We start from the raw sequence: 23,829 nt of genomic DNA on the forward strand, positions 1-23,829 counted from the left end.
ACACTGTACTCTTTCTCCTCTCCTTCTGGGACTCTGATAACAAGAATGTTAGCTCTTTGGCATTGTCTGTCAAGTCACTGAGGTTCTTGTTTTTTCAATCTTTTCTTCTCTCTCTTCTTCAGTTTGGATCATTTCTGTTGATCTATCTTCAAATTCATTGACTCATTTTTCTCTCATCTCCAAACTGCTATTGATGCCATTCTGTGAATTTTTTTCTTTTAAGTATTGTATGTTTTTAGGTTCTAAAATTCCATTTGGTTTTCTTGATATCGTCTATTTCTTTGCTGAAACTTCCTATCTTTTCATTTCTTTCAAGCATGTTCTCCATTGCTTATTGGAGCACTTTCATAATAACTGCTTTAAAATCTTTGTCAGAGAATTCCACATCTGTGCCATCTCAGAGTTGGTGTCTTTTGATTGTTCTCTTCCTTGAGCATTGAGGTTTTTGTGGTTTGTCATATGTCGAGTAATTTTGGATTGTATCCTGGACATTTTGAGTCTTATGAGTCTATGGGTCTTGTTTATAACTTACAAAAAATGTTGACATTTTTATTTTAGCAAGAAGTCAACCTGGTTAGTTTCATACCATAAGTTTCAACCTGCCTTTTCTGGGCTATGGTTCCAATGTCAGCTCAGTTTTCAAAGCCTTTGCCGTGCTATTCAGCTACATCCCACATTACTTAGTCTTGACTGGCAGTGGTCTATTCAGTCAGTCCTCAGAGTCTTTGGTATACTGATTAGGACAAGATCCGTGCATGTGCAGCTCAGAGTAGGAGGGGAGAAGGAGTTCATAAACAACCTTATGGGATTTTTTTATGAAGCTTTCCCTTTCTATAATCTTCTAGGTACTTTTTGGTTCCCTGGGACTCCCTCTTCTGTCCTCTAGCCAGAATGCTAGGGCTTTAGTTACAGCACTCTGCCATATAATTCCATGACTGCACCTGTATCCTGGACCAGGTGGCTGGAGGACAGAGAAGAAAAAACATAAACAAAACGGGGTTCACCTCACCCACCCTCTTGGCATCACAGTTCCATTAATTAGAGAGGAAAGTTCCCCCTCTCTTAGATTTTTGGCTCCCAGAGGTTTCTGTTGTGACCTCTGCCACCACCTGCAGTGGACTTTTCAGAGGTTGAAGCATGAGAGAAAAGAGAAAAGAAAAAGTGGGGATCTCTGCACTTTACTTGAGCTTTAGGTGTTTCCTTTCCCATCCTTCACTGTCAAACTAGAAGGCATCTACTAGATTTGTCTCTCTCCTCACCAGTGCCCACTTGTGGGTGTCAGGCTGTGTTGCATTCACATATGGGAATACCAGAGGGGGGAAAATGTAAATGTGGCCTTCTTCCCCAATCCACCTGCTACTCTTTACTTTCCAGAGCCTTCCAGTGACTCCTCCATGCATTCAATCCAGGTGGAGGGCTTGGGTTCAGGAAGAGAGACAGGGTGGAGTGTCCTTACTCCAATCCACTCCCAGAGTGATCTGCACAGCAGCAAGAATCAGACAGGAGATGGTAAATTGGAGATTTGGATGTGGCAGAGGATGCAGAAGAGAAGGAGTTCTAGATCAACAGAGCAGGTGGGTAGAGGTAGTGGTCTGAGAGGGACCTTTGGCAACCTGTGTCCCCACTGCTGCTCACCACATCCTCCCTCCACACACACACATCAGAAGACATGCCAACCAAGCTTAGCAGTTTGGCATTTTCTTAATCCTAATCCTGCCAGATGTGTTGTGTGATTTGAGGAAGATTCAGTCATGTTCCAGCACTTAAAAATAGCACTGGCTGTTGTCAGGAGGTAACTAGCCTGTGCCGAAAATTTTACACTTTCTCATCTGCCAAAGCTAACCTGAGTGAATTATGGGGTTCTCCAGGCAGGAATTCCTTTTTACATACTTGGTCTTCGTCCCTAGGAGACCATTAGGAAGAGCAGCTCCCTTGAACTGATGTTTCCTTCGCAAAGCAATGTTTTTGTTTCTGGGACATCTTGAGCCCACCCCACAAGGTGACTTATGCGCCAAGTTCTCCTCTAAGGTTTGATGTGCTTTGTTTCAATCTCACCAACACCTCAGAAGCTCCAGAATGTCTTTCTGATTCAAAATTTGGGAAGTCATAACCCTGAAAACATAGATTTCTAGGTCCTTCTATTTTCATTCTGTTTATTTGCATGTCAAGAATGGAATGATCATGGAAAGGATTTAGCTATTTTTGTGTAGGAAGTGGTCCATGGGATAGAGAATGGAGGAATGTATTTATAAGTCTCTCAGAGTTTATTTTTTCAAGGGATATATTTGTTTTACTGTACTTTAAACTCTTTAATAACATGGATTGTATCTATGATCCCACGTCTTGAGGGATGTGGGACAACTCGACTGTGCATTGTCTCTTTAAAGTACCACTTGTCTGTGCTCTTCCCAGAGAAATGTTACACTCACATGCACATAGCCCTGTCCTGAACCCCCGCCTCACCCAGGGCTCATGTATGTTGTATATTGTGTCCTCCTTCAGGCTGCAGTTTCCTGATGGTGTGGCCCAACCCAATGCTTCTTTTTGATTCTCTTCCAAATCCTAGCTCAGTGTTGGGCACATGGTGCTGTGTGTACATACAGAGCCAGATCAGGACCATCAGGCACAGAGCTGACCACTTGAGCCTTTACACACAACCAGGGGAGATGTTCCTGCCCAGGGCCCAGTGGATAAGCACCCAGCGAGCAGAGATCTCTCTGTTATGCCCAGGGGCGACTGTGAAATAAGCACCCAGTGAGCAGAGCTCTCTGTTACACCCAGGGGCGACTGTGAAATAAGCACCCAGTGAGCAGAGCTCTCTGTTACGCCCGTTCCTGTTGACCCGCCGACACTCGCACAGTTTAACTCCTTTGAGTGGAAAGGAGACAACTGAGAGAAATGCGGCTGAAAGGCAGAAGCCCCAGGGCGGATCATCAACAAGAGGACTGTGCAAACTTGTCACCACTACCTGTGACACTGGCCACTGCTATTTAAGGAAAACCTCCTCACAGAACCTCTTTCTGGAGCTTTCCTAAATGTCAATATCGTTTTCTCACCCTAAGAGACACGTCACGGCAGGTGTGCTCCGTAAGGACTAGAACTTGAACTTATAACACTGCGCCCGCTCCTTCCTCAGTGGCCTCGCTGAGGTCCACTCCGTGCAGGCGGCAGGAAGATGCCCCGCCGTGGACCCGCCGTCCTGGGAGGAGGCTCCGCTGGCCTTACCTTCGCTGGAGTGAGTGGCAGTGCAGAAGACAGTGTGCTCTTGTCCTTGTCTCCACTTTAGTCTTATCCAGTGCTACATCCATAGCAGATACTCAATAAATATTTGTCACACGAATGACCCCAGCTTATTGATTCCAGGCAATAAGATGAGTCCTCACCCCCAGGCCACATTGGCCACTGTTGAGAAGCTCTTGTCAGAGCCCAAGACCCACATGGTCCCTTCAGAGTGCCAGGAGTGCCCACCATCCTTCGGTCCTGGCTTCCTAGGCCATAGGTCTTAGCAAGGCATCTGGTGCTTACACTACGCCTCAGGACATCTTTTTGAAAAGCTGCTTATCTGGACAGACGCAGTCCCTGGCCAGGTGCGAAGGCCCACAGCAGAGCACAGGCTTGGCCTTAGCTCTGTGCAGGGCCCTGGCTCTTAGTCTTCACCCCCTTTGCATCTGCGTGCCAGCCCATCAAAGTTGCTCTCATAGTTCTAAGCCCTGCCTGGGAGAGAGAGTCAAGTCCCACCCCTCAGAAATGCTGCTGGTGACACATGCGTGAGGAGTCCTGCGCAGCTGTGAGAGGAGGACCCCGTGCTGTGCTGGAGCTGTCTCTAGGATGCACCATTAAGAGTGAAAGCAAGGGTCAGAAGAGCGAGTCTCGTGCCCTGCCTGTCACCTAGAGGTGGGGAGAGGGATGTGTGTGTGTATGGAATCTAAATGTGCACATATACTCATGTTCACTTATGTGTGTGTGCACACACACAAACACATATATGCTTGTATTTTTAAAGGGTACACTAAAAACCAATAACTATGTCACCATGGGTGGGGTGACTATACAATTTATCACCCAAACTAGTTCATTTCTGAGAGGAAGAGTGGGCACTAACCACTTGGGAAGCGTAAAGCAGGACTTTCCTGAACAAAACGGGAGTTGTGGTCACCCCGCCTGGGGGAGGGGGACATGGGAAGGGTCTGGGAGGCCTGTGCCCAGGCTGTTCCTCTGTGTGGCCTGGTGACTGCCCTTGGGCAAGACCCCACCAGCCACCCAGACCAGCTTCCTTGTCTATGACAGGGGCTGGTGCTGGGGGTCTCTGAGGGCTGTAGCTGCCATTTAAGCCAGGAGCCCCCAAATCTGCACTGTGCCTTTTGTGCCTGCCACCGTTCTCTATGACCTGAGATACCATCTGGACCTCACTCCACTGCCTTGCTTCTTGATCCTACCAAGAGGAGACTCCTGGCCCAGCCTCTACCCAGGTCAACTTTCACCTCTGTCTTCCTTGGGTGTTTTCAGTGGGTAGATAGTGCATCCCTATTCCCGGGAATTCTCCCTCCCCGGGAACACACTGAAGAAGAGGTGATGGGCACCCTGAAGAACCCATATGTTGTGGCACAGAGCATGTTAGGAAGTTCTTGGACATGCACAGTCTCCTTGAGGATGAAGTATTACATGTTAGTCTTCTTCTGTAAACACCAAGTGTTTTAATGTTTAACCAAGTGTTAGTATTTAAGTGTTTTAGGGATTTTTGAATGTCTTTTCCCAGAGGCCAGATTCTGTTTACAACCCCAGGTCTAGCATTTGCTCAGTAAGCTCACAGGAAGATGATGTTAAGCCTTGGGGTGAAAAGTGGGATTGGTTTCAGGATTGGTTTTGCAAGGGCTGATTTCTACCAACGGGCTAGATCGCAGCAACTCACACGTGCAGAGTCTCGTCCCAGGCGTGATTCCATTTGCCTCTCCGAGGATCCTGAGGAGTTGCTGAGCCAATGTTCTCAGCCTGCTTTCAACAGAACAGGAACAGACGCCGAGGCTCCAAAAGCACTGGGGCATGGCCATGGTGTTGAGGGGTGAGTGCAGAATGAGGACCCACCCCCAGTTCAAACCCTCTCCCTAAACCCTGTGAGCAAGGAGCGGGAAGCAAGTAGAGAAGGGCATTATGATTCTCAAGCTGCCCCAGAGTGGAGTTGGGACCCTCTCTGCTACCTCCTGAGTGACTGAAGGTTCACAGTTGATCTTTAGCTCTGATGTTCAACCCCAAGACTGGTGTGGCGAAATGTCACTATTCTGCATGCTCTCCTCCATCATGCCCTCCCAACTGGGCCCACCACTCCCACCACTGTTGCCCATGTTCAGCCACGAGGGCCCAAGCTGTACATGGCCCAACTCCATGTCCTGGCCCTAACACAGAACTGGGGATGGACAGGCAGGCAGATGAATGGGTGGGTGGATGGATAGATGGACAGATGGGTGAATGGAAGAATAGATGGGCAGGTGGGTGGGTGGATGGATGGATGGATGGATGGATGAATGGATGAATGGAAGAGTGAATGGGTGGGCAGGTGGGTGGATGGATGGATGGATGGATGGGTGGATAAACAGACCTATGAATGGACAGATGTTACCTGAGGGCCCCTGCAGTTCCTTTCACCATGTCAGCATATAGTAAGTGCTCAATAAATACTTGCTGGTATTTTCAGTTTGAAATACAATGGTCCTGCTTTAAATTCTGCATGAGCAGGATGCTGTGCCGGTACAGTGGTGTCTAATACTTAGTCAGTCTTTGCACTGTGGTTGCTGTGGGGCCCCTTCTGCGTAGCTATTCAGATGCCAGAGTGTTCTATCAGAGAGTGAAGGTGCAACTGACAACCAGGGCTGAGGGCCACCCCTCACCTTGCCATTTCTTCTTTTTAGCGTTTATATCTGGCTCATTGACAGCCTATCTTTTTTCCAGTGCTGATGTCTCCGTCCATTGGTTTAGGAAAGGAACAGCGCTCCACATTTCTAGTCAGGATATTTTTCTCTCTGAGTGTGCAAGTAGTAACTCACTGTTCTCCCCTCTTTGTGCTGCTTATTATCTTGTTCAGCCATCCACTTGCCTCTGAGCACTTACTGTGTGACAGGGACAGCGAGCAACTTCTGGGAGCACGTGACCTCACACACCCAGCGGCTTCCCTCTTAGCTGTGGCTGGACAGGATAATCACCTGGAATGTTTTAAAATGCAGGAGAATTGTGTCTAGATTTGGCATATATGTGTAGATTTGAAACACTCCTCTTCCACTTCCCTTTCCTTCCTGAAAAATTCAGTCCTAAAGCCAGAAGGGGCAGCAAAGCAAGGTGGGCATCTGCAGTGGGCAGGTGAGGGGCTGCAGACACAGGACCATAGCCAGGGTGTCAAAACCAGACAGGGCGAAGGGGACCTCAAGGGGAGGGTGGCAACGGGGGAGGATTGCTTACACACAGGGAGATTCATAAATAAGGAAATAGTTTTAGATTAATAGAAACCAGGTGTCTCGCTATGAGAGAAGGGAGTTACAAATAGAATGAACTTTGGGGTGTTAGAATAGAATTGGAGATATCAGTGGACTCAAAAGTTTCTGATAGATGACAGATGAAAATATCTGTGTACGTGTGAGTGTGTATACACGTACACATAGTACACACAGACACATCTCTTAGCTCTATTTTCTGAATGAGTCTAGAAGCAGTGACATCCCAATAGCAATGATCGTATTTTGGCTTCTAAACACCATTATCTACTATTTAAAAAAAAAAAAAAAAAAAAAAAACAGGGCCCCTTGGAGAAACTGCTGAATCCAGGGCTGAAGCAGAGAAAGTACAAGATGAACCTGGACCATCTTCTTGTGCCGGAAAGCAAGGAAGTGCTCTAAAAAATGCTGGGAGGATGTCAGAAGGACACAGATCCAGCTCGAATGAGCCACAATGACCAAACCAGGGTGTATCTGAGCATCAGAATAATCACACTAATGAATTATAACCCATTGAATGAAATAGAAATTAGGAATCCGTAGTGATATCAATCAATATATAAAAGTTTTTGTGAGGAGTGGAATATGTCCATGGGTTTGAAATTCCTCCCCACAAAATGCTTATTAATTACAGAAAGGAAATGAGTAGCTCTGTAGAGGGGAGCCTGGCAGATGGCCCTAACGGAGTGACCCAAGTGGACATCACTAGTAATGGGACAGCCCACAGACCCAGGCCACCTGACAGGACACCATGAGAAGGACACAGCATAAACGAGTCTAATGTAATTGTGAGGAAATGGACAACCCCAGACTAAGGATGTTCTACAAAGTACCCGGCCTGTAGTCTTCAAAAACGCCAAGGTCGTGAAGGTCAAGGAAACCCTGAAAATTTCCCAGATGGAAGGAGTCTAAAGAGATGCCGCAACTAACTGCAGCATGCTGTCCTGAGCTGGGATCTTTGTTTAAAAGGTATTATCGGGACAGTTGGTGGACTGAGACTGGAGTCCGTCATGGTGATTAGATGTGTTGGTGTATTAGTGACTAGACGGATCCCTGGTTTAGACGGCTGTGCTGTGGTTATGTAGGAGAATGAACTGTTCATGGGAAATGTGCACTAAACTCTTCCAGGGTATTGAGATTTCAGGCTGGCAATTTACTTTCAAATGATTCCCAAGAAAAACATTATTTATACTATATGTGCAACTCTTTTGTGATCTTTTGGTTGCTGCCAAATTTTTCTAAGTATGAAAGTAAGGTATATTGAGTCACCAAAAAAATAAATAAACAAGAAAAAATAGGTTCAATAACAACAACAATTAAACTCCACAGGTGATTATGATACATCCTGAGGCTTCATAGCCTTTGTTCTAGAAGTGATTTAGCAGCTGTGGCTGCAGGCTACGTGTGTAGAGCTGTTTCCCAGGCAACCCACCCTGTAACATCAAGTGGAGCCACATTTGCTGGCTCTGGCCCTATCAGGTCCAGTCCTCAGAGACCTCCCTCAGTTAAATCTGGGCATGCCCCACTCCCCCCAGTGCCCAGGAACAAGCCCCAGTGCCACCTGGGGGTCTTGTCTGGGCACTACCACCTCGGCTGGCACTGCAGATGCTGCAGGGGCCCCACCAAGCTGTGAGCTCTGGCTTTCTTGTCTCGATGTGCTCTTCCCTTGGGGTGGCCTGATTTTTGAGGGACAGCAAGGCTCCAGCCCTTTGCCCAAATGTCTTAGGTTCTGAGTGAAAGCACTTCGTGGAGCCTGCTCTTTCCCTGAGCCTGAGACGTGAGCCAGGGCTGCAGGCCGGGGAGGGTCCGAGTAGCCTGGGTTGTGCATTCAGAGTCACTCCCTCTCCTCTCGCTCCGAGGGTTGAATCCAGGCAGCCTTTTCACTGCCCTCTTCTATGGGGTGAGTATTTCTAGAAAGTCCCTCAGATCCTGTTAGCAGTGGGCCCCATCAGCCCATCAGGTGGGCTGGGCATACCTGCGCCCATGATGGGTAAGACTTCAGCCCAAGATGCTGGATGAGGGAATGAACCAAAGGGAAGCCTCCATCCCTCCTGCCCCCACTGTGTCCTTGTTAAGCGCCCCCAGATAATCAGCCCCTATGTTGCTACACGCTCTGGGTGGGCTGCTTCTGCCACCAGGGAGACCTCGTCTTAAAGGTGGCTGGCGGCCATCACCAGCAGCTTCTCTCTCATCGTCTCCTGAGACCACGCAACCCAGGGTAGGAGTGGGAGTGGGTCTTGTGCGTTAGCCATCGGTGGGTGGCATGGGAGGGAGGTGGCCTCATATGGCTGCAACGGCCAGGGTCCATGGAGGTAAGATCCTGAGGGGAGGTGTTCTGTCTTCAACATCCCCCATCCTAACCCAGTCCAGTGACAGGCTCATTTTGATTTGTCTCCTAGCGTGGACAACTCTGAGGACCCCGTGTACGAGAGTCTGGAAGAGTTCCATGTTTTTGTCCTAGCCCATATATTAAGAAGACCGATCGTTGTTGTAGCAGATACGATGTTGAGGGACTCGGGCGGAGAAGGTAGGTTTACACATAATGAAATAGATGTATTTTATTCATGACCCAGAACACTAACATCCCAATTAAGGAAGAGACAGCCTAGCAGAAGGGTCGAGCTCCCAGAAGGCCTCAGAGCCTTACTCTGCGTGGACAAAGATCATATTATTTCTCCTTGACTCCACGTGTTTCTTTTTCCTCCCTGGTGGCAGGAGGGATTACTCTTGGCCATCTATCCACCCTGTGTGTCAACAGCAGGCAGCCATGGGAAATCTGGCCCAGTGAGGGTGAGGACTAAACCCCAGGGGCTCCCTGCCCCACCGTGGTGCCTGAGCGGCAGACAGCCCCCACTCTCCAGGGGAGCGGAGCTCCGTCCCAGGGCTGCTCAGAGACTCCAGTCCCCTCATGCCCCTCCTGAGGCTCCGTTAAGTGTTAAAGAGAAAAAAAAAAAAGGAAGACAGAAAGCTTGAAGTCGCTGGGCAAGGCTGTGGTGGAATCAGGACTGGGGAGAAGGAGGAAAGGACAGGAAGGGCTGCTTATGGCCTGCCCTCCCTGAGCCAAGTGCTGGTTTGTGCAGCCCCTACAGCCACTTCATGCACATTCTCTCCCTCAGCCCTCACCACAACTTCCTGGGGTGGACACTGCCCTCCCTGCTTTACAGACGGGAAACTGAAGCTCAGAGAGGCTACACAGTGTCTCTCCCTCCCTTGGCTAAGGCCTTGGAGGAACCAGGGTCAACCACCTGGCAGGGAGCACTCAGCGTGTCCTCCCTCCAGCCTTTCTGCTGAGCAGGAAGCAGGGCTGCCCTCACAACCCACAGGACAGCTATGCTCTCTGAAGAGGAGGGTAAAAGGGAGCCAGTGATGGCGGACCAGGAAGGTCACCCCCAACACAACTGCCCCTGCCGCTCATTGAGCAGACCTCCCACTTCACAGCCCACTCGCAGATGTTTCCACTTCCCCTTCACTTCTATCACCAGCACAAGCCAGTTCTCTTTTGATGTCATGTTTCCCCTTTTGTCACTTCTCAAGAAGGTTTCCTTGCTAGGTGAATGCTGGACAGTGAGTTGACCAGTGACTTATCCCCTCAGCCCAACTTAAATTTAAACCTGTGCCTTAACGAAAGTTGTGGGTCTTCCGGGGAGTTGTACAGATTACGATGAGGTTCTTCATGCTAAATCACAACTGTCAGGGAAAGTCGTATGAGGCCGTGGTTATCAGAGTGGGCAGGGAGCCGGGAGTACATCGGTCATGCCTAGCACCACCTCCCAGCGACATGGGCCTGCTGAGGTCTGCAGCTCCTGGGTGCAGGACTCTCATCAGCATCCCTGGGCACACGGCCCTGTACCCTTTAGATCCTGTGGGGCAGAGTACACACTTCCTTCCATTCTGCCTGTGCTTGAGGATGCAGCTCTCTCGAAGGTGGACTCAGCATGCCTCTCAGCCATGGGCAGAACCGCAGTCACCAATGTAGCAAAGCGAGGGTGGAGGAAGGAATCCTAAGAGTCACCAGCGACATCACTGAGGTTGATGGTCCCTGCGTTCAGCCCAAAGAAGAGCACTGAGTCACTGACTCCAAGGCCAAGAGGCAAGGTGCTTTATGATTAAAAAGCAGATGCTGTGTCAGGGCAGATATTTCCAGAAATTACTGTATTTCAGTGAGGATTTAGGCTTTTTTCCCCTCTTTTTGAGGGAAAAAGGAAATGAATAAGATTGTGTGCCAGTCGCTAAAGGAGCCAATCCCCGTCTCTCATTTCCCATTTGACTCACAACTTGGTTCTGAAGCTTTCTGTTGAGCTTCTCAAAATATAGAACAAACAAGCTCTCAAGGAGCATAAATGTTGTTCTATATGCAAATACTTTCATGAACACAAGGAGAAGAAGAAATACACCCAGAAAAGTGTGGGTTTCCAGGCAGCCTTCAGTGCACGTCATCGCTGACCATCTCAGGCAAGCTCTTTTGATCACCTGTGTGGGTGTCACAGCAGCAGGCTGTCCTGGGCAGATCACAGCAGAATCCCCTAAGCCCTGACCGTCTTGTTCCCAGGGGGAAGCTTCATAGGGCACAGGGACAAACCAGGAGGACTCTGCCCAGGGAGGCAGGCAGGGGTGAGGGGTCCCCTGGGCATGCACAGGATTTGGGGTCTAAACAGCCTGGCCCCTGCAAGCCTGTGCTTCCTCATCCATCACCAGGCGAGCACACCCAGCTTACAGCGAGGCCCCTCTGCTGCAGAGTGGGGCAGCTGTCACCTAGGGCTGCAGCCTGAGACTGCCCTTCCTTCCCTCTGCCCCGTCACCCACACCCCCCACCAGGGTGGTAAGGGACGCCATCCGTGTTTCTTCCAGCTTCACATGCCCTCATCCTTGTTTGTGTCTGCAGCATTTGCTCCGATCCCGTTCGGAGGGATTTACCTGCCCTTGGAGGTACCTCCCAACAGATGCCACTGCTCACCTCTGGTTCTTGCCTATGATCAAGCGCATTTCTCTGCCCTTGTGTCTATGGAGCAGAGAGATCAGCAAAGAGAACAAGGTATGCCTGCCGCCACCTGAGAGACAATGCACGCTGGAGGAAGGGGGGGGGTGCAGAGGAGGGTACCAGGAGGGGGAATGTGAGCCGTCCCTGGGAGGCACACCAGTGCACACTCAGTAGTGATGGGTTTTATATGAAACTACCATATGCGTGCATAAATGACATCACTGAAACTAACAATGTCAAAGACAACTTTTAATTTAAAATATGAAGCAAGTTAATAATTCCACCACCCTTAGATAGCCTTTACTGTTGTTCCCTTTGACATGTATGCATATTTTATGTGGATATAACTTAGATGTAAATTTTTAAAAAAGCACCTCTAGTGCAGGGGTCAGCAAGCTACAGCTCACCGCCTATTTTTGTAAATAAAGTTTTATTGGAACACAGCCACTCATTCATTGACATATTGTCTGTGGCTACTGCATTTGCACTGTGATGGCAGAGTTGAGAAGCAGCCACAGAGATTGTGTGGCCTGCAAAGACTAAAATATTTACTAACTAGCAGTTTATGGAAAAAGTTTGCCAACATCTCCCCTAGAATAGCTTTTGGATCAAAAGATCGATATTTCCCTTTAAACCGTTGCAAGTGAGTTTCCTGCCAGTAGCCATTTCAATGCTGCAACGGGCTCACCAGGCTGGCCCCACAGGCTGTGCACTGCACACTTCCAACCACCAGTGAGACAGACTCAGGTGGGGCATGTCTTCAGTCAATGCATTATGTGTCTGCTGTGGAAATGGAGGGAGTTTGTTTGGAATGGTTGCTGTTCTCTCATGTTAGCTACTGATGGATGTGTGACTAGCTGAGCAAAGAGGGGAAACTCTTCCTTTTGTTACTTGCTTCTGGTTTAGACAGAGAATCTCCCAGGAGACTAAAGGACAGGCAGGACTGACTAGTTTCAGGGTCCCTGCCATTGGGTGCAGTTCCCGGAAACCTGTGGTGACTCTTCAGGCAGAGATGTGAGTCCGGAAGGAAAAGGAGAGCAGGGCTGCAGCCAGCTGTACTGGGAATGTCGTGCCTTTTTCTATATTATTTACAGACTTCTCACTTTGGCCACAGAAAAAAATATTTAATCGTTACAGCCTTGGAGGCGTTTTGCCTTTTCTGTTGTCTCTTAGCTTTTTGGCTAGTAAATGCAGGCACTTCCCTCGTGGGTTTTGGCTTTTCTTAGTGGGTTCCTGCAGCTCTTGGGAGGTGGGAGGGGCCCTTCTCACGACCTGGCATCCAGGCCAGGAGCTGGGCCTCCCTGTCTGGTCTCAGAGAGTTCCTGGGTCAGGGAGAGACAAGTCCCAGGGCTGGCACCTCTGACTGCTGACCACAGGAATCAGACACCCAGGCCCTCCTCACAGAAGGCATGAGCTCTTGGTGTTTTCAAGGCAAACATGAAGGCTCCCTTTGACAGAAGGACAAATGTGGAGGGGGTCTCACACGGCCCATCTCAGGGAAGTGTTGCAGAGACGTGAGTAGTTTCCCTTCTGAAGACTTGTTTTTCCCAAAAGTGGGTTCTGGTCCCAGTGCTGGGCGCTGTGCGGCTGTGGCGTGGGCTCCTGAAGCTCCACCCGCTGGGTTACTCCTCGGAGCTGTGCTGGTCCCTGCCTCTTGTGGCCCGGGCTGCACATTGACCCTCATGACCCACGCAGGGCAGGAGCTGTGGTGCCACCTTCTGCACAAGCAGAAGTGAAGCACGTATAAGTGGCTCCCACGGGCTGCATAGATTCTGTGGGGCATGTCAGGTCCTCACGCTGGAGAGAACACAAATGCTCTGCAGACTTTGAGCTTTAAGTATTGCTACCAACACGTCCCCTCGCCGAGCTGGTAGGTGCAGCCCTGTTCCCCACATCTCACGTTGGCCTGCAGTAGAGTGGTACTGCAGTCTTTGTTTGGGGGTGGGGAGTACCAAGGGTCAGTTCACTGAATGTGTGTTAAGCACCTGTTACATCCAGGTTTGGGGGACCCAAAGATGACAGTGTCCCTGCCTTGGGATCTCACCACCTTGTTCGGGAGACAGGCAACCCCATCAAGCCACCGTCCAGGCAGCGTGTGCGCTGAGCAGGCACGAGCCCCATACAGGAGGAGAGCAAGTATTCCAACTTGGAAGAACAGACAGATGGACAGACACATGAGAGAGGTGGACTTCCATGTGTGATGTCCAGAGGCCAGGACCAGGGGACATAATGGGCCTGAGCAAAGGTGCTGGGGCTGCTGAAGGAATGTCGTCGGCATAGCAGAGCAAGCATACATTGTAGGAACGTGTCGTCGGGCACAGAGAGGCCTGGGCGCTGCCACTTCCTTGCTGCATGGCCTGAGGGATGCCAGGTGACCCCCCGGCCTGTCCCCTTGTCTGTCCCCCAGTGCAGTGACACCCTCCTCCCTGGGTGCTGAACCATTGTCCTTCCCTTCCAACCTTCGATCCCCTCGCCCCTCCCTTGTCCTCTCACCTTTCCTCTTTCCCTTCCTCTTCCTTTCTGCTCCCTCTCCACATTTGCTCACTTTTCATTTGACATGTTCAGGGACAGCACCACTTAATTATGAAGAGACCATCACGAGACGGTTCCTCTACTCACTGGAGTCATCAGTTATCTTGCTGCTCACCTCTAGGAACAGCATTGCCTGCCCCGAAGCCAGGCCTGTCCCCTGATCCTTAAATGTTGTTTCAAAGATAAACCTAAAGGCTTTGAGTATCTCCCTCTCTGGCCACCATTAGTGCCCAGCGTCTCCCCAAAAGGACCTGCTGTAGGTGAGGAAGAGGGTAGACGCTGTCGAGGGAACCCATCACCAGAGGAAGCCAACTCCAGGGCTCCTCTGGGGCATCTTCCTTCCTTCCTGCCCTACAGCAGAGCCTGCAGGGGCCTTTCTGCAGACACCAGATCCTAGCCATTCAGCCATTGTTACCCAGTTGTTGGGGATGATGGTGAGAGGCTGAGAGGATGTCAGGAGCCCACCGGGGGAACAAATTCAGCCTCTCTTCTCAGCCCTTACAAGGCCAGGGAAAGGAAGCAATCACAGAAAGCCATGATATAAGCCCCCAAAGGAAGATGTGTCCTGAATAGCATTAGGCTGCAAGGGGCTCAAATGAGAAAGCGGCCGCTGCTGCATCTATAACAGGGAGTCCTGAGGTAGGTGGGCCACGGCTGGTGCAGGGCTCTAGACAGTCTCAGGGCCCCAGGCTTCCTGCCTCTCTCTGCTCCACCATTCTTGTCATGTGGTTTCAGCTTCATGGTCATAGGACGGGTGCTGCAGCTCCAGGCACTGCATCCAAATGCCTTCTTTTCCTGAAAGGTTGTCTTTTCCTTCGGGAAGAAAACCTTCCCCAAGAACTCACGCTGGCATCTTACTAACCAAAGCTGTGCTCCACAGTGTCCCGGCTGCAGAGGAGCCTGAGAAGTGAGTACAGCAGAGGAAGGAGGGGATGAGGTGGTCGGTGGGGGTCCAGTGAGTCAGCTCCAAATCAGGGAGAGGGTGTGATGTTTCCAGGCAGTTCCATCTGGACTGTCCTCTCTCTTTCACCAGCGATGACTGCCTCATCTGGAGAAAGGCACAAGTGCAGAAATGAGTCCTTTACCAACTAGACCCTCTGGAAATAAATCACTGTCAGCTGTTGGGCTCTCAACCCCCAGAAAGCTTGGTGCATGAGACTGTCAATGCCATGCTACTTAAAAGAAAACCTCCTCTCTCTAAGCGCAGAGAGATAAGCAGGCACTCCTTCCAGCGCCACTCAGCACCTTCGGGTCTCACAGTTCAGGGGCTGCCGTGGGGGAAGGCTGGTGCACATTGTGCAGTCCGGGCAGTGGCTGGTACCCCCACAGGAGGAAGGGGAGAGTTTGGGGGTCCTGGTGAAAGTGAGACCTGGCGCCAGGCGGCTGACTTGATGGCATTTGCTTGTGCTTCCCACATCTGAGTGCCACCTGGTGGTTTCATGTCCAGAGACTTTCTCTCCTAGAGCCCTGGGCCAGTGCCAGGATCCTCCCAAGAGGAGCGCGGCTCCAGACCCACGGCCTCCCGAGCCCTTCTGAACTGAGAACGTGGCCAGGCACAGGGCTTTCCCTCCCTCCTTAAAGAAAGTCTCTGTGTCTTCAGGCTGTTCCTTCTGGCTGTGTCAGACTCTGCCCCCAGAGAGCGGGGGCCTTTGCTGAAACAGGAAGCTTTTTACAGACACTGAAGTCACCACCCCCACAGCGTCCTCGCCTGCGAGGACAGGCAGCCAGTGAGAGGAAAGTCAGCCTGAAAACCATTTTCCTGCCTCCTGGCCCTTCCCTGCTTTTCCTCCTCCAGTGTTTTCACTGTAAGCATCTTTGCCACAAACATTTTCGCTGCACAACTAATTGGCCATAAAGGCAATTTTGCCATACGAGATGAAATAACTGGTTGATTGATAGTTCTGGTCTCATTTGGTTGCAAATGGTTTTCGTTTGGTTCATATGGTTTTTCTTTAGTTTCATTTGGTTACATATATGCATCCCAGTGTTTGGATGAAATTGATCCCTCTCTTAATGAAGATATATTACGGAAAAAAAGAAAAAAGTGCGAGATGCCAAACGACGAGATGAATCAACAAGCCAAAAAAAAATTGTATAATACTATGAGCAAAAGACTTAGAAGACAAAGTGTTTATGTAACAATCCACAAAATAAAATCCATTCTTTGCACAGTATTGCTGTGCATGAATCTACACCATATTTAAATATTCCAATATTTGTATTCAAATATTTTACATTTTCACTTTTCTCAGCTGAGTCTTTTTAATTTTGTTAGTAATTTTTCATGTTTCATTATGTCCTTTTGAATGTCCGTCTTTTTACTTTTCGTGATTTTATCTTTTACGGCAAAATCGCTGTATGGCTAATTAGTTGTGCGGTGAAACTGCTTGTGGCAAGAGCACTTTTGGCGAAAATTCCTGGAACCCCCTGCCCCACCTCTCTCTCCATTCACAGGGTCCCTGGGGCCAGTTAGAACTCCTTCAGCTTCAGGTAACCAAAACCCATCTCAGTGTGGCTTAGACAAGAAGGCGTTTGTTCTCTCATGTACCCAATAGTCTGGTAGTGGCAGGCCTCTGGGACAAGTTGAGCACTTCAGGAACATCGGAGATGACCAGGCCCCCCGTCCCACCCTGCAGCCTCCCTCCTTCTGTGTGGGGCAAGCCACTGCCACCCTCCCCAGCATCAAGCAGACACTGTTTGCCCCAAACTCCCACGCCTGAGAGCATGTCCAGATCCGGAGCAGGAAGTGTACACAGAGATACTAGAGCTTCTTGTCCTGGAAGAAAACAAGACATCATCAGGGACCACTAGGTGGTCTCTGAAGGACTCCTGGGCTGAGTGGCCGAGGCTCCTACAGGACAAGAGGGACGGTGAGGATCCTAAGTAGAATAAGTGGAAACACGATGAAGATAATTCACTCCACGGATTCATAATGCTACTCTGAGAAACGCTCACTCATTACTCTGCAGGATGCTCCTCCAGGCCATGTATAACTTTGGAAACATAAATAGCAGGAAAGCATCAGTCCAAATCCTGCGTCTCCTCAGTGAACTGGTGAGGGGGCCTCTCTCTGAGTTGAGGTATGCTGGCTTATGAAGGGAGAGGCAATAGCATTGTTAAGGGTTGAATTTATATGTTCAAGTCCTAACCCCCAGTACCTCAGGATATGACTGTATTTGGAGATAGAATCTTTAGAGGGGTAAAGTAAAATGGGGTCATTAAGGTGGACCCTACCCCAGTATGACTGCTATCCTTATGAGAATAGGGGATTAGGACACAGACACACACAGAGGGGGGACCACGTGAGGACATAGGGAGAAGACAGCCATCTACAGACGAAGGAGAGAGGCCTCAGAAGGAACTGACTCTGCTGACACCTTGATCCTGGACTTCCAGCCTCCAGAATTGTAGGAGAATACATTTTTCATTGTTTAAGCCACCCAGTCTGCGTTGCTTCGTTACAGCAGCCCAAGCAAACTGTTAATACAGACAGAATGAGAATACCACATTCTTCAAGCCCAAGTGAATGGTTGAGTCGAGACAAAAATCAGCAAATACCATAAAACTTGGTTAAAAAAAAATTTTTTTAAAGCACATCTTCAGAATTTATTGGAATCAAGGAACGGTTCTGTTGCCTCTCAGATCTCTCATGATCTCTTTCCCACCTAGGATCTTGACCCACACAGTGTCCCAGATTCTTATGGAGGATCTTTCTTCCCAGGCTGCCTGCCTCGAAGCTGGAACCAGCCTTGACCCCCACCGCCACCCACACACCCTATGGCTTGGCCAGCTGGGTGCCCGGGAGGAGGTATTACAAAGCTTGTGGGTAATTCTGCTTGGAATTCCAACCAAACCTGGACCTTCCCACTGAGAACCAGTCAGATCCAGTGGCATCTGTACTTTGGCTTCCAACCCTAAATCAGAGCTAATGAGAAACATACAGTGCAGAGGACGGTGCCCTGCCACACCTCTGAGCTGCCCCTTCCCCACAGAGCCACCATGTCCAGGATGAGGGTGTATCGGAGCTTGGAAGAAGATCCTGATCATCAGCCAGCGCAATGCCTCAGCTGTGCCCTAGGCAGGAGAGACTCACACAGGGCACTTGACCAACCAAGGGCACAAGTGGGGCTTGAATCCCCGTGTCCTGACTCCTACCTGAGACTTCTTCAACATCTGTTGGAAATTTAAGAAAAAAAGAAGAAGAAATAAAATGACTACTGGACCCTTCATAGGAGGTAGAAGGGGAAATGCCCGCTCACTGGTGAGAGGCAAAAGTGTGTTCCTGCCACCACCTCTTGGTCCCCAGGAGAAGGCTGACAGGAGAGAGACGGCCTGGGGCTCCCCCAGTCTCCTGCACCTTCCCCTCCCTGCCATCACGCCCATCTCCTCCCGCAGCCTGGACCCACACCCAGGAGCAGAGAGGTTCCCTCTCACACCATGTGTGGCTGCTGAGCAGAGGCCAGCTTGAGCCAGAGGCATCAGCAAGGGTCAGCACGAAGGCCTGGCCCTGGCCCCCTCTCCCACAGGTAGGCCGCACTAATGTGCCTCTTTGGAGCTCCTTTCTCCCTGTCCTGATAGCCTCCCTGACTAGACTGTTGTGACCAGTAAATGAGATATTTGATTGCTCCAGGGCAACTCAGAGAGTCAGCATAAACTGTCACTCAACACATTTGGGTGAGCATTGACCGTGCAGGCACTAGGTGGGTGGTGCAAAGATCAGGCAGCACCTGCCCACAGAGCGCAAGCCATCACATGGAGAGGAGCCTCGAGACCAAGAGGACTCAGAGGGGAGAGCTGAAGGTGCCGCCCAAGGAGGTGGCGTTTCACAGCACAGACCCACACAGTAAGCCCAGTGGAGCGCTCAGGGCCCAGATGTGCACTGGCTGGTCCTGGCTCTGGGAGAAGCCCCCTCAGCCCCACGGGGGAGGCCCAGGTGTTCAGAACCTCGAAGGAGCTGACATGTGCCTTGGGAGGCTGGGGATAAGAAGGCATCGCTAAGTGGAGAGAGAAGGGGAGGGCATTTCGAGTATATGGAGCCCAGGAGTCCATTCAGACATCAGAACATCTGGGTTCAGATTATCCAGTCTGGACATTTCTGGGTCAGCTCATCACCATCACCTTCTTGACCAACAGATGCTTGGTTCAGATCTGTTAGTAGCTTACTAAGTGTTATGTGAGCTCCCTGGCCCCTCAGGGGCCAAATGCTTATACAGGGGGATTCTGGGACCCCTTATAACCAGTGGTGGATTCTTCAAAAAGTAACATTCTGGGGTCGGCATGGTGGCATAGCGGTTATGTTCACACCCTCTCCTTCAGGGGTTCGCAGGTTTGGATCCCGGGCACAGACCTACGTACCGCTTATCAAGCCATGCTGTGGCAGGCATCCCACCTATAAAGTACAGGAAGGTGGGCACGGATGTTAGCCCAGGGCCAATCTTCCTCAGCAAAAAGAGGAGGATTGGGGGGCCGGCCCTGTGGCATAGCAGTAAGTGTGCGCGCTCCGCTGCGGCGGCCCGGGGTTTGGATCCCAGGCACACACCAACACACTGCTTGTCAGGCCATGCTGTGGTGGCATCCCATATAAAGTAGAGGAAGATGGGCACAGATGTTAGCCCAGGGCCAGTCTTCCTCAGCAAAAAAAAAAGAGGAGGATTGGCATGGATGTTAGCTCCGGGCTGATCTTCACGTAAAAAACAAAAAAGAGGAGGCTTGGCAACAGATGTTAACTCAGGGCTAATCTTCCTTACCAAAAACAAAGTAATATTCTGCGAGCTCTAGTAGATCCAGGCCCCAGCAGATATTTGGAATGTGGCTAATCCTCACAACTCCATTTCAGGAAATGAGGGGTCTTCTCACTGGATGGTCCAGCAGAGCAAAGGGCAGGCCTGCCAGTTACACGGTAGAGGGTACAAAAGCCTAGCAGGGTGCCAGGCAGTCCAGGTCTGGGTCTGGGGGACAAGCAGCTGACTCCTGGTCAGGGGGACAGGCTGTGGGGCGTTCCAGCTCTCCCTTGTATACCCCATGTGGGCCTGAGCTGCAGGAACATTCATTCAACAAATGTTAACTGAGAAGGTACTTATATGACAGCACAATTCCAGGCACTTGTGACTGTGACAGTTAAATGGGGTAAGCTGGTGTGCTGAGTCCCTGGGGTTGGATTCCCTCCTTCCCAGGGGCAGGCCCCAGTGGCAGCCAGGCCTCAAACATGGGTCCGAGCAGAGCGAGCCTCACTAGGTGACCTGGGTTCCTGCTGAGATGGCTCAGAAGTGGGCACTGCAAGCTCCAGTGCCAGGTGCCCCAAACTCAAGGACTGGTGTCCCCAGCCTCGAGGCCTCTGGGAGGAGGGTCCCAGGAGGGTGCCAGTGGGGCTCTTTGTCATGCCCGCAGTGCCCCATCATGCCACGCAGGATGCTGGAGCAAGAGAACAAAGTCCCAGCCTGTGCCCCTAAGTCACACAGCATCTCAATGAGGAGAAGAATGTGAAAACCGCAGTAACACCGCAGTTTCCAGGATGGGACCAGGCCTCCAAAATCAAGACAAGAGACTCTCAGACCACAGTGGGGCTCCAGGCTCAGGAGCAAGCTGGCCAGGCTGCAGAGCCTCATGGGAGGCGGGAGACGTGAGACCAGGAACACAAAGCTTCAGGACACCTGCTGGTCCCCCACCACCTAGTGTGGCTGTCACACAGCCACCATGGTGCCCTGCCCCATGCAAAGGACACTTTGTGGAGAGCGCCCCCCAGGCCTCCCAGCACCCCAGGACAGAAGCCAATAAATACAGTCATCACAGGCCCCACAGAGAGCAGTCACCTTGTCCTTGATCTCAGGAACGATGTTGTAGGAGCCTCGGAATGAGATAAGAACGTATCCTAGGCTGTGACATGGGGCTTCCTTCTTCCCATCACCCCGTTCCTCCTTCTCCTTGGCCCAGTGTCTCTCATCCAAGCTCTTGAAGGCTTAAAAATACATGAGGCGTTCTTTAAACCTCTCATCTAAGCGCCTTCCCCTGCTTTGAAACAACCTTCTGAAAGAACCCACTGTTCTCTTCTAGCTCTTTCTGCCTCAGCCCAGCACTCCGCACCAGCTGCTGAGGTTGGCCATCTTCGAAAGCAGGAGCCCTCCTGTGCCCTACAGGCCAGGACTGCACACACATGGGGAGAGGGGAGGGCTTGTGGTGAGAAGGTTGGATGCTGCAGGGATTAGCCAGGTGTGGGCAAGCTGAGTGTGCAAGGCTTTGCCAATTCATTTTAGGACTTTTTAAATAAAAATTATGCATGTTTTCTTGGTAGGTTCCACAGATAATGGTCACCCTCTTTCTCCAGAGGAGGATGTTAGTCCTTTGCTCCCAGGACACCCTGGGCCCTGGTCCTCCAGCTTCAGGAAGGACTCTGCGTGGGCCTCCCTGCCACCATGTCTTCAAATGGCCCCCAGGGGGCGCTCTGTAAAACTCAGATCTGGGGGTCCTCTCAGAACCTGGCTCAGCGCTGTCATGTTTGCCGCTGCATAAATGTGTGAGCTATGAAAAAGCAAATTGATTAACAGGAGTGTAGTTGTTCATCAAAACACAGAACCTTAGAAAGAACTTTTTTTTTTTTTTGTGAGGAAGATCAGCCCTGAGCTAACATCCATGCCGCTCCTCCTCTCTTTGCTGAGGAAGATTGGCCCAGAGCTAACATCCGTGCCGATCTTCCTCCACTTTATGTGGGACGCTGCCACAGCACGGCCTGACAAGCAGCGCGTCAGTGAGTCAGATCCAAACCCCGGGCCGTCAGCAGCGGAGCGTGCACACTTAACCACTACACCACAGGGCAGCCCCAGAAAGAACTTTTAAATCATCTAGCCCCTCCCTTTTGTGACAAACATTTCGTAACGTACTCTTTGTTATTCCTGAAATGAAAATGGTGGATAATATTACCTATTTTGGAATAAAATCAATTTAATACCCTAACATAAGGGAACTAAAGGAAAGTAACCTATAGTCTGCATTTCAGTCTGTAAATGTTCCATCACAACCACACCATGAGACTCAGCAAAGCAGGCACACACCCACACCTGTGTGTAGAATCCCCACGCCTGCCTCGTTACACAGGCAGGGGTACAGGTGTGCTGAGCTGGGGCCTCAGGTACCTCAGGAGGCTCTGCAGGCAGCAACAGGATTCTCCAAAGTGATAACTAACTCTCAGTAAAGTTCCAGTCAAGCCAAGTGACCCCTTGCCCGTCTACACAGCAGCTGCTCCCCCATGACCTTTGGTGGCTCTAGAGCGGTGCAGAACCCATGCAGTGTGTGGACGGCAGCTGCAGGCTCAGCCAGCAGGTTGCAGTGGGCAGGGCCGGGTGCAGGGGTCTGGCTGGGTCTGCACCCCACGGTCACACTAATGCTTGTGTGTGCTTCCTCTGCACGGGCGCTCTTCTTGGTCCTTTCCAGGGGCAGCTATTGAACCCTCCCTGTTTTCTGTCCCCACTTGACAGAGGAGGAAACCAAGGAAAGAGGGGCCATCCCTACGGAATGGTGCAGCCAGGGAAGGGTTGCTAGGACAGGTTGGTGGGGTGGATGGTGGGGCTTCCAAAAAAGGAGACTTGACTGAAGAGGGTGGTGATCGGGGAGCATGCATCTCCCAGAGAGGAGGTACAGGAAGTGGTCCCCCAAGTCAAGGCTTGCTTGGGATAAACCAGCATCTCGCACCTGGTGACTCAGGGACCCTCAGGACTGGAAAAAGTGGGAGGGTGCTCTGCTTCATGAAAGATGTTTATGCCCCTTGTTTCTATCCTTTTTTTTAAAGTCAATATATAAGGTAATTATTTAAACAGTTTTTTCCTCCTAAATTTTCCTCCTATTTGATGCACAGCTCACAGTTAAGGTAAATGTCAATCTATATTTTATTATTCCTCAAACCAAGAATAATGTAACATTTCATTTCCAATCTATTTGACAACAAACCATGCTTTTTCATACATTATTGATTTATAATAATCAGCACCCATCTTTTGTTAAGTAGAAATGTGTCTTAACATGTTATGAATATTATTAAATATTCCATTTAAATGAATTTTAATAATACAATTTTGTTAATATAGTGATCTAAAATAAAGTGATTTTAGGGGGCTGGCCCAGTGGCACAGCGGTTAAGTGCACACGCTCCGCTGTGGTGGCCCAGGGTTCAGATCCCAGGCGTGCACCAATGCACAGCTTGTCAAGCTATGCTGTGGCGGCATTCCATATAAAGTGGAGGAAGATGGGCACGGATGTTAGCCCAGGGCCAGTCTTCCTCAGCAAAAAGAGGAGGATTGGCGACAGATGTTAGCTCAGGGCTAATCTTCCTCACAAAAATAAAAAATAAAAAAATAAAAAATAAAATAAAGTGATTTTAACTCAAAATCACTTTGTTATCATATTCCCATCAAATTGGCCCATCTGTGTACCTGTGTGAATACAATACAGTAATGGAGAAAATACATAACAATGCCTGTTATGGAACATTGTGGTAAGAATCAGATAAGTTTGGGCCGGCCCTGTGGCCTAGTGGTTAATTTCAGCACAATCTGCTTTGGTGGCCCAGGCTCGGTTCCTGGGCATGCACCTACATCACTCATCGGCGGCCATGCTGTGGGGTGACCCACATACAATATAGAGGAAGATTGGCAACAGCTGTTAGCGCAGGGTGAAGCTTGCTCAGCAAAAAAAATTAAAAAAAAAAAAGAATCAGGTAAGTTCATGTGGGCAAGAAGGCTTTAGAAACCAGAAAGTGCCTAAAAAACCCAAATTACTTCCATTGTCTTTGCAATTAGTCTCCCTTCTTTTCAGCTACTTTCTAAGTTTGCAGACTGCCACTGAAAGATAAGC

At 50.1% G+C, this 23,829-nt stretch overlaps 1 protein-coding gene across 1 annotated transcript in view; it reads left to right on the forward strand.

The window, feature by feature from the left end:
- Positions 1 to 23,829, forward strand: part of OTUD7A (OTU deubiquitinase 7A) — a 194,323-nt gene that overhangs the window by 151,743 nt on the left and 18,751 nt on the right. The window contains exons 8-9 of the mRNA XM_058542267.1: positions 8,879 to 9,006; positions 11,362 to 11,511. Of these exons, the coding sequence (XP_058398250.1) occupies positions 8,879 to 9,006; positions 11,362 to 11,511 (278 nt within the window). The remainder of the gene's footprint in view (positions 1 to 8,878; positions 9,007 to 11,361; positions 11,512 to 23,829) is intronic.

The sequence above is a fragment of the Diceros bicornis genome, chromosome 5, assembly GCF_020826845.1.
Source record: "Diceros bicornis minor isolate mBicDic1 chromosome 5, mDicBic1.mat.cur, whole genome shotgun sequence".
Lineage (NCBI taxonomy): Eukaryota > Metazoa > Chordata > Mammalia > Perissodactyla > Rhinocerotidae > Diceros > Diceros bicornis.